Source organism: Ylistrum balloti, unplaced genomic scaffold, assembly GCF_031769215.1.
Source record: "Ylistrum balloti isolate Yb309-2 unplaced genomic scaffold, AGI_CSIRO_Ybal_v1 Utg371890, whole genome shotgun sequence".
NCBI classification, from domain to species: domain Eukaryota; kingdom Metazoa; phylum Mollusca; class Bivalvia; order Pectinida; family Pectinidae; genus Ylistrum; species Ylistrum balloti.
Window position 1 is genome coordinate 329,517 of NW_026782932.1, and position 11,482 is coordinate 340,998.

Consider the following 11,482-nt stretch of genomic DNA (forward strand, 5'->3'; position numbering starts at 1 on the left):
TAAATAATGGACATCATTCTGTGAATACATTTTCACCTCATATCAAATATTGATGTATGGATAACAAATGTTATGAATGTATGAAGGATGAAATAGATAAATAAATACATAATCAGAAAAAGCAAGAGCAACAAGTGTCCTTTTTGCCAAACAATTCTCTCCTTTTATCTAGGAAACATACACTTCGTTATATGTACTTGCATCACTGAAAAAGCTGAACTGGTGGTCCCTGACCCAGATATTTTCCGTAAAACACGCCGGCCATCTGCAGCCATCGACTAACTTTCAATACAAAATAGACGTTCAAACATTGTTACATCCAGTTACTTTTCCATAGGCTTAGGTTTTACCTGTGTATTAATGTTATTAGAAGGGACAAACGCTTAAGTATTATCACGCCTAAAGCAACTAATAAATAATATCAGTCAGGTAGATGTGTATCACATGATAATCACATAATAACAACTGGACAACTCATAGGTAATATCGTTAATATCGTGTACTACGACATGAGTATAAATAAATCTCAAAACATAGGGTTCTTGTGAAAAAGGGAAATTTGAAAATAAGTTTCTAATATGATAACTAATGTTTTTAAAAAGGAAATTTCAATTTTAAACAATGTTGACATATAGATACATATATATAAAAAAGGGACAACATAGTAAGTAGATGATAATGTTAGGAATTTGATTTTCATTAATGTGATATCAGCATTCAAGACCTTATTAGGCTTCGAAATCTTAATTTTAATTTCCAACAATTATATAATATTTATAATCAGGCTAAATTTATGCAAACATTTGTTAAGAATAAATTTCCGTATCTCATCAGTTACAGGTAAAGAGTCCATTTCGAGCAAGGTCATCTACTGATGAGAATCAGACATGCCAAATCAACAAATAATTACATTGTGTCTAAACGTACTTCTGATTATTTAAACGTGTACTTACATAATATAGAGGCTGTTGCTTCCCTATTGAATTAAGTAATAAAAATAAACAACTTATTTCTGTTTCTTATTTGTTACTGAATAAAATAAGTGAAATTAGATAAATAAAAAAAATCAACAACAACTTTTAACTTTAATGGCATACAGTCTTATGCGTTATCATTTTTCACATTTGCGAAAACCGCATGTAATATTTATCTATACTTAGACAATTCTAAATCTGTTAAAACTAATAATACATTTGGAGACAACAATAAGAATATTTCTGATTTCAGTTTCTTTGCAACTCTCACAAGAAATGATAGATGTTTGTGAGTGTATGCACAGTATATATCTATAAAGTTCAAACAATCTAAGAAACAAGAAGTTCAAATCAACATGTACATAAACCAGATTCTGCTAAATTATGGAGGTCATTAATGTAATTACTAAAAATTCTTGATTGACATAATGTGATATTAATTTTTTTTTCTCTCAGTAAATCTAAAGACAGCCGTAATCCTTGTTTTAAAGACTTGCTTTGGAAAACCTTAACTTTCAAAACTTAGGGAATAAAAATGTGTAGCAGTACTGATGAGTTAAACATTCTTGGGAAACTATCAAAGAAAAATCACTGTTCGACAATTATGTCTAATTCTTTTGTCCCATAACATTTCAACATATTCGAGTACGGTTCTTCTAAATGAAATTTAAACTGTTATAAGTTTTTTTTCTGTTAAGATTTATTTCATCATTCTTATATATTTTTTCTGATATATAATTAATTGATACGACCATTCACTAAACGCGATGTCAATTAGTTTTAGAATAGTTACAATTTTAGCTGGTTCATTATTAAAACGTTATATCGGGATGATAGTGGTTATGTTTTCTGGGGAAAATGACTGATTCTGTTTTATCTGGTTTCAACTTTATATCCAAATTCTTAGCCCAATATTTAATATAAGATAAATAGTCAGCCCTTTGGCCAATTTAACATGATTATCACCAGTTACAACACGCAATGATGTATCATCAGCGTATCACTTTGAAATATTCTAAACACTGTTTCCTATGCTACATTAAAATATCTAAATGAAAGGCAGATATTCATCATTAACTTCATTCAATACAGATAGGATACGCAGCAATTTCGTCACTACTTTGTATTCCCAATACGTACGCCACGTTCAGTATTAAAAGTTCATGATGAAAATATGAAATAAGGAAAACATATTTTTAGATGACTTATGTAAACTCGCCGGGAAAGTGGTGTTCCCTTGTGCGTAACGGGTCTACACTTGATTAGTAGATTAACCCGCTATACACTTGCTGTTGTCGGAAAATTACAGAATCAATATTTGACATATGTCCACAAGATACTGGTAAATTCATTAATTGTCCAATAAAAAATGTTACTTACATAATAACAATATGCAGAGAAAACAAACGTTGCTTTTTCAATTCAATATTTTCAGTGAGCCACCACAACATATGTTACAGAAATCATCTGTTAGCAAAGTATAGTGTCCATAATTATTTACACCCGCATGAGTATGTGATAGTCCTAAAATATTTCTAACTCTATAATTTTGTGATAACTGGTAATTACGATAAATTTAAACATGTATCAGTGCTTGCCTCACACGTATATACATAAACAATACACACTTCACACCAAAATTACATCGAATTTGTAAATGAGTGATAACTACTGTCGATTCTATTTAGACATTAAAATACTGTAATGTTGCAAGTTTAGTTGATATTGTTTTTAAAGCATGATATATGTTTGTTGAAAATTGATATTGGATGAAATGCAGTAAATCTCCACTCGAAAATGTTAGTAAAATATCTCCGAGGGTAAGCAAAAAATCCCTTTTCGACTAAATATTGAGTAATTGTAGCTGTACTAATTTCATCATCATTCTACAACTACGAAATGACACCGAGATTCATATAACGATCAATTTAAATTCCATCTCAAATTTGATGAAACAATGGCCAAAAAAAGAAGAATGTATAATGGAACCCTTGAGAAAAGTATAAAGACAATCAGACCAGCTGTATCTAAAGGAAACGTGTTTTCCTTGAATTTTTTCAGGGGTACCAGTTTATATTTTTCTTTAATTAATATTTGCCATCGTTTCTCGAAAGAAGATTCTGGCGATATGTCGGTATTTTTTTCTTTGTTGTATCAAATGATATTGGTGAACTTGATTTCAAAATTTTCTTGACGAGAAGTTTTCTTATTACTTATTTGTTTGTTATTTCTGTAACATAATAAATTTTGTATGTTTTTCATTTGATGAATTACTTGATTTGATGAATTACTTGATTTGCCTTTATTTTGCACATGCCTATTTATTTCATTTTCTGACCGTTTTTATCAATCAGTAATTACTACTACGCAGTTGTAGAAAATCCGCACTTCGAATGGCTGCACACCAAAAGTAATCTGGTATATCTAATTTCAACTGACATGATTTATTCGAAAATACATTAGAACCTTAATGTATACATCCGCCATTAAATATTGATGTAAACATGCAAAAACACTTTCCCTCCATCATGGGAGGTCTTCAAAACAAAACAAAAATAAAAGTATAGATATCAGGAGCACCCCTATATTGCTTAATAATTCAACCCACTTCTTTTAAACCTAATTAAAGATTCCGAGCATCACTTAACAAGTCAGCAAAATTCAATTTTTGCAAAAATCTACAATACAGCAAACTAGACGAACCGGTTTCAAACGAATGTTTATAGCATCAAAGGCTATGACACTGTACACCTGATTGCGCATATTATGTATCTAGAAGAGCACCAACTACTAATCAGGATAACTACAAACATATATACCTACTGCATCGAATTTTCAGGTCATTGCCCAGGGGACAAATGACATATTAAATGCTCTTTTGCTAAAACATTATTTTTTTCTAATTCATTTAAAGTAAATATGTAGCTGTTACATTACAGGTGTGTGACAGCGGTAGGTTCAATATCTCATTTGATAAAATCGGTTTTGTTGCTCGTGGCCATAATCTCGTTCTGGACACCGTAATCAGTAAATTATCAATAGTACCATGGCATTAAAACCGTACAAAAAGTACTAGGAGCAAGTATGAATATGTTTCATCAACATATTTTTGAAATGGCAAATACATAATTAACATAAAGGAAAAGCATCACATATTTATTACCAGTGATATTTGAGCTGATTCAAATGCTACCATCAGAATCTGTAAATTTGATTTCATCTGTTGACCTTATCTGGAAGTGTCTTTAATAACATCATTATTCAATATTCGGGTCAGTTATTGCGTTATCTATAAACCAACTGTTATGTATACCGGCATTCACATGTATATTATGTGGGCTCCAGAATCATATCCACTTACATTCTCACCACACAATGTCAACGTATACAATATGTTTGGTAAGTCAACGCCTGAAGGATCTATTCGGACATAATTCTTCAAACACATTTCACTTTTTTTCTGTTGGCACATGAGGTCTTCTCGTCGATCGTTTTCTTCATTTGAACAAAGCAGTACTGACGAAAATAAAGCCTATTAACGTTTGGTAAACGTCTCTATAATGCACAACAATGGAGACGGCAGATTTTATACTTCTTTCCATTTACTTAAGATTTCCTTTGTTTCCTGAACTAATAATGATATATCAAATCAATTATAAAGGGGTCGACTGTGGAGTCGATCTTGCGACCCTCCTATCTACAACTCAATGTCCTTATAGTGTACCATGTCAACGCATTTCAGAAAATTTAAACTGAAAATAAATAAAGATTATTAAAGGATGGTAAACAAATTTAAACAATGTAAAGCAGACGTTTTCCGTAATCTATAAAAAAGTGATTAACAAAAATAAAATAAATACCTCCCACCTCCGTTCACCAACCGTAATGCGTTTGCTGAAACATATTTACCGTAACGGAATGTCCAGTTATCACTGGATTAGATTTTGTATAATAGCAGTGATATGATAACAATTCCTAGTTAAAGGATGTTCCCCTTTACTCACCTTGCTAAATAAATGAAGTTATTTAAATACAAGACTTCAGCAACATATCTCAAAGGGAAATTGAATAATTTGGCAGAGATTGTTATCGTCGATTAATTCGACCTTGTATGGAAATAAAAACAAATACGTTATTGCCTGCATTTAGTTACTATTTACCATTAAGTACCACATTGGTAAATAACTTTTCAGAGAGGTTGAGGGGGATTGTTCCACGTTTTGATACTTAAACATATACTTCATCTACTAATAAAACATAATGGCTTATACATACTAAAAAAATCTGGCATCAAATCTCGATAGCCCTCTAAGTAACATAAATACTACACGTCGTTAGCTTCAAAGGCGTACAGCGCTTTATATCTTATTTTGTTCGCAGGCACAACATTCCAGGGCGAGACATAGTTCGTTTATAATCCAGAAATGGAAACAATAGTATTTTAAACAAGTTTTTTGTGAAGTAACGAACATTATATTTTCTCTTTTTGTTATGGGATGTTTTACAATGGACAAAATAACCTTTCTGATCGCTTAGAAATCATTCATAGAACGCGAGAGCCTCTCGGTACAGCAACACAGACACTTTCCGGGCGATTGCCCTCGAAAAATAGTTTCATGCTCTAAGACAGGTAAATCGCCTTTCTGTCAAAAATGACCATTCTCCAGCTGCTTACTTTTTCAAAAGAATAAATATCTAGAAAATAATTAATCAATAAATTGTATAGATAAGAAGGTATTTTATGTTTTCTGGAAATATTCTCAATATAAACGCTTGTTAAGAAAAATGTACTCAAAACATAAAGACAGAACAAATACTAATAATCATGTTAAGAGTATTAACCTTACAACCAAACTTAAATTTGAAATAAGTTCTTTTCCACATGAACAATGAAAATTGTTGAATATAACCTTTAACACTCTATGTAAAAACGATTTTTTCTCACTTCAGATATTTTTCATAATACATGAGAAATATCCTGTTCTTGATGTATCTGAAAATTCATTAAAATTTGCTGACTTTTCAAATATAATTTTCTTACTTGCATACAAATGAGCATGCCGGATGTCACAAGAGAATGAACTCACGTGCACGTCCATGCAATGATACCGTGATTGTACACTTGACTGCAGGAAAACAAGAAGAGGGCGATTATCTGGTCCGCCCAGGATAGTATAAAACCCGCGACAGAGCGCTGTTGCTGCACACTCACCTTGGGTACCCACTCGTGTATGTTCGCAGCATCCTTCACCATGATGTCCAAAGCTGTTCTGTTTGTGAGCCTGTGTTGCCTGACAGTTGCGTTCGCAACCGATGGTAAAATGGAAAATCTGGCTAAAATGAAGGTATGTATTTATCATTAATCGACAAATCAGTTGTGTATATCACAGGATGTTTTCATGAATACTTCTTTTTCTCTGTCTGTGATAAATGATGAAGTAAAAATTAATACCGTTTTCCTACATTTTTATTCTGAGCATTTTCTTACGTTTAGTCCCCTAGATTTGCATTAACTTGTTTGCCGTTTCAATTCATCCGAATAGTCGTACGGTTACCAATATAAACATGTACTTGAAGCTGTTCTGAAATTATCTGATGTGTGAAAAAAAAGTTATTTAATTTTGGGCTGCTGCTGCTAGGTTTTGACTTTTCTTTTGATCACTTTTGATTTCCCTCAGCTGCCTCCCAGGCTTCAAAATTAAGGACCTTAGTATCTCTGACGAGTCCTACAAGGACGAAACAGCTGTATGATGTAGTTTACTTCGTTGTTTGACTATACTCTAATTCTAAATTTGTATTACAGTGCTATTCCTGCGTGTCTTTTGTACAATATTTTATTTGCATTTTGATTTTTAGAAGGCGGCATCTCAAAAAACCCAAGAAAACTCGCAGTTAATGAAACTTATGGCAGCTCTTAAGGCAAAAAGATCATCAAGCCAGCCTTCAAGTGAAGCTCCATCAGACAAAAAACGCTTCTTTAACTCCTTTGGATTTGGAAACAACTTTGGTGAAGGAAACGGCGAGTATGAGCAAATGTATGAAGACAACAACTGGAACATGGGGAACAACTGGGGGAACTGGATGAACAACTGGGGAAACAACTTTGGGAACAACTGGATGAACAACTATGGAAGCAACTGGATGAACTACGGAAACAACTGGATGAACAACTACGGAAACAACTGGATGAACTACGGAAACAACTGGATGAACAACAACTACGGAAACAACTGGATGAACTACTACGGAAACAACTGGATGAACAACTACGGAAACAACTGGATGAACTATGGAAACAACTGGGGCAACTGGGGTAACTGGGGCAACATGGGCAACTATTTCAACAACGGATACATGAACAGCTTCCAAAGTAAGCATTCTGTTTAATGCATAATCTGTAATAGCACATTATACTATTTTGCTGCAACTTCAACAATATTCTAAAAAATCTAATATTTGGAATGAGAAGCCTTAAGATAATCAAACAGATCTGACAGCGTGATTCAAAAACCTTATTTGATCAAAACGTTTCGAGGTATTTACATGATAATGTGGATCAAGTAATTAATTTATACATACTATTGTTGTCAAGATAAAAAAATCTGTAAAGCTGTTGCCCTAAATTTTTACCGTGATTTGCAATATGATACTTGTATCTTTTCATGTAAAGTAAGTACGTGCATCGTTTTTATCTATCAATTTTACACGTATACTTATAATATGCGTTGTTCTCAAATGGCTTTCAAAGTGATGGCCGGTTCCCTGACATTTTAAAGTCTAAATGAAATGAGTGAGTGATTGGTTAGATACAGAATACGGTTCAGAGGTTGAACAGCATCCTACAAATATTGCATCCTTCTAGGGTTCATTTGTATGACGACGAATTTAAGTCTAATTACTTTAGGTTTCTTAGTGGTGTAATATTCCTTGTCGATCAAATGAGTATAAAAAGTGATACCTATTGAATTGATTGTCTAATCGGCCTGTTGACATTTTTTCCCGTTGAAGTGGGGTAGGGTGGTGGTGTTATTAATTATCAATCGCGGTACAAGTGATCTATATATACACACACACATATATATATTTTCTCTATTACAGATATGTTGTCCTTTCAAAGAATGATGATGGGTAAGTTGACATTTTAAAGTCTATTCTGTAAAAATGATTTCAGGATCAACTTGATTCCCAGTATGACACTCTTGTTGATGCACGGTAAACATCACCAATCACTTGTACGATACCACATTTGCAGACTTTCTGCATGATAGGTCGCTTTCATATTTCTTAACAATCATTATAAGGTGCACGTTCATCGTTTTTCTAGTGAACTCTCTAATTGGAACGATTCTCAGCTATTAAGTTATTTTCCAACTGCAAATATGTAAACAGAATGGAACAGAAATTCGATGAAATCATGGCAAAGCCATCAAGAAAATACCAACATGAGAACATGTAAGATTTACTAACGAGCAAAAAAGGTACATTTCTTGTTGTATACATTGTTCTCATTTATAACGAAACATTACTTACTTGCATTTACGAAGATTCACAGACCTTTGATGTAGCAGAAGACGATTACTCTTCTGGAACAGCTGGTCTTATTCTCCTTATACTTTTCCGTGAAAATCTTGCTTCATAACTTTCCCTAGTTTTATCGCGTTTGAGTTTGAATTATGATTATCTCATGTTGATAATCTCTTGATGTTTAAGCAATCTTATATCAATTTGGTATTTATATAACACTGCTATGTTTCTCTTCAGAATACTACTCCAACAAATATTTCATGGGTAAGTATTGTTATTTCAGCTTTCCTTCAATCAACTTAATTGTGTTTTTGTTATTGTTTCCTAACTCTTATTATTAACACAAGGGAAAACACCAGAAAATATGGAAAATAGATAGTACAACTATACATATTATCACATAGAAAATGGAAGCATTTCCAAAATTGAGTAATGTAGATTTTCAACTAGAACAAAATACACGACGTAGATATGTTCCAGAAATTTCAACACCTATCTTTTGTACTCATTAGAAAACCAATTCGGAGAGAATGGAGCTTTTGACTTCGAGGACGCTGCACGTAAGTTTCAGTTTCAAATAAAACAAGTGTACCCATATCATGAATAATTGTTCGTAATTTGTAATCATAATGCGTTAGTGTTAATAGGTATCAAATAGCATACGCATTTTCATAATATTTCCATAGTCAGCAGTCAGAAATGGGCACAATGGTGTCTTTAAATATGGATCTAACGAAGAATGCTTAATCAAACCATTTACTGATCGTTGTTATGATACAAAACCAGGTCGTTTTCACTTTATTTTACATAAATACTTTGCTTTACAGGCAATTTTTTCCGCATGTCCTACCGATTTAACCAGAATGGATTTGGAGGTAAATATCTGACCGTTAATCATTCACTGTTAAGAAATTATGTTCACAATTGTAATAAGTTTATCAACCTCTAAATAATGTATTATTTGTTTGGTAAAATCAAGTGTATTCTGTGTCTGGCGTTAGGAAATAAAAAATTCAAAGGATATTTTATATTCAAGTGTGATAAGTGAAGGCTTTGTAAACCTGGTCAATGAGAAGCAGTATTTCAACTGCGTTTTGCTAGTGTGTCTAACGTCTCCAAGATTTTACCCAATCAACAATTATTATGTATATACGCCTATGGGAGTGGGCGCTATGTGATACCGAATATCATTATATTGCGTAAGGTCATGGGAGATATTTATATTCGTTTAATTCCTTTACAGGTTTCTTCAACAACTGGAACAACCAAAATGGATTTGAAGGTAAGCTTTTTTTGCTAATTCTTGCATATGTCCGTATTCGGTCTTTTTCCGAATGTGTTACATAATGTTATGGCCAGGATCACCTGTAGGCAGAAATCAGTCGTCCGTGATATCGTCTTACCCTGACCAAATACAAACCTTATCGTTCAGTTTTTCCCGGGGAAATGAAAATGGAAAATAATAGCCAATTAAACGTGTTTTGATCTTTTAAGTAACATTCTGAGTGAGATACTGAAAAGGAACTCTGACTTAAGTCGATTTATGTTTATTTATGGTAACAAGCGTGTCCCTGAACTTATAAAAATCCTGCAAATGTAAAGCAACAAAAAGACATATATTGTATGCTCACATATCTTATTGATTTACTTAAGGCAACAGTTTATAGGTTTATGTATTTTTGCTCCTTTATAGGCAACTGGAACAATGGATTCGGAGGTAATTTTTATCAATGACTCTCTATCCTAGCCTGGACGCGTTCGATTAATTTTGTGTCTAACATATCAAATTATGTATCATTTGATTTAATGAAAACTGATAAGTCAGATAAAACCATAAAATATAGTCAGCAAGAATTTTGTTCATTAAGTCTCTTTCATCGTTAAGCAATTTATTGTTTAGCAATTTTGCAGTTCTTTCTTTACAAAGTTCGATAGCGATAGGGACATACCTGAATTGTCAAATCTGAAATATTGTCTTTTTTTCTATCCTAGAATTCAACGGGTTCTCCTCATTCAATGAAAACAGCGACAAGTAGACAGCACCCAACTGATACACCAGACGAGAACGATCCTTTTTTATTTTATTTATTCTGTTCTGCTTTATTTCTTCCTCTCAATTTATCCAAAGATCATTACAGTGCAATGGCAAGCAATCAAGCGTCCGGTCCCGGTTATACAGTTATGCGTGTGCGATGACGTACTTCCGGTTTGGCCGAGACCGTTCAGTTAATCAGAGCTTTCACGTTAAAAGCCTGTAAAACATTTCATAATGTCGATTGACATTATTACTGATCTAGATATGTATGTGATTGTGTTTCTTATTTAAGTGTTTATATCTTAAATCTGCTACGATGTGTGGCAAGTGAAAATGATGGAACCATAAGATTGAAGTGACTTCAGTGAGTTAAAAGCTTAAAAATGAGATTATTTTTGAAGACTAGGTACACGGTTGTGACACTGTTTCAGTACTTTGTTTGTAATGTATGGATGAAGTCATATCGAATGTCTACAAATTCCAGACTGTTCTCCATCGGGAACTCTCTATAGTGTGCATGATTTGTCAGACACATAAACGATTTGATATAAACACAATTTCGTATGTATAAGGTTTTGCTTTTTCTTTGCCTTGTATGGTGTATATGCTTGTGACTGAATTAGGTAAACACTAGTTTTAAACTCATAAACGAGGCAAACAAAAAGCAAAACTTCATCTGTTTGTAACCGATCTTCTGCAGTTCTTTGAATAAACTAATCTTTGATCATAATAATTGTGTTTGTTGACTTATATAACACTACATGCAGAGACTTCTTTACAACAACAAAAATGAATGGCAGCTTCTACCCGAAGGAAACGCTCGTAATGGAGCCCCGACCAAAGACACAATGACTGAAGACAGTGACTTGTCTTTCAATGACTGAAGACACAGTGACTTGACTTCCAATGACTAAAGACACCTTTACTTGACTTTCAATGACCGAAGACA

The 11,482-nt window shown here is 33.1% G+C and overlaps 1 protein-coding gene across 2 annotated transcripts; it reads left to right on the forward strand.

Annotated features, from left to right (window-relative positions):
• Positions 1-6,233: 6,233 nt before the first annotated feature.
• On the forward strand, positions 6,234-11,266 carry LOC132563874 (bifunctional endo-1,4-beta-xylanase XylA-like). Of its 2 annotated transcripts, XM_060228634.1 has the most exons (9): positions 6,234-6,319; positions 6,831-7,344; positions 8,073-8,102; positions 8,736-8,762; positions 9,011-9,058; positions 9,326-9,373; positions 9,742-9,780; positions 10,192-10,215; positions 10,491-11,266. In XM_060228634.1, exons 1-9 carry the CDS (start codon positions 6,296-6,298, stop codon positions 10,532-10,534), a joined length of 798 nt encoding a protein of 265 aa, XP_060084617.1. In that variant the 5' UTR covers positions 6,234-6,295; the 3' UTR covers positions 10,535-11,266. The 2 variants fall into 2 exon arrangements, with proteins under 2 accessions (XP_060084617.1, XP_060084618.1); XM_060228635.1 differs by lacking the exon at positions 10,192-10,215.
• Positions 11,267-11,482: the final 216 nt, after the last annotated feature.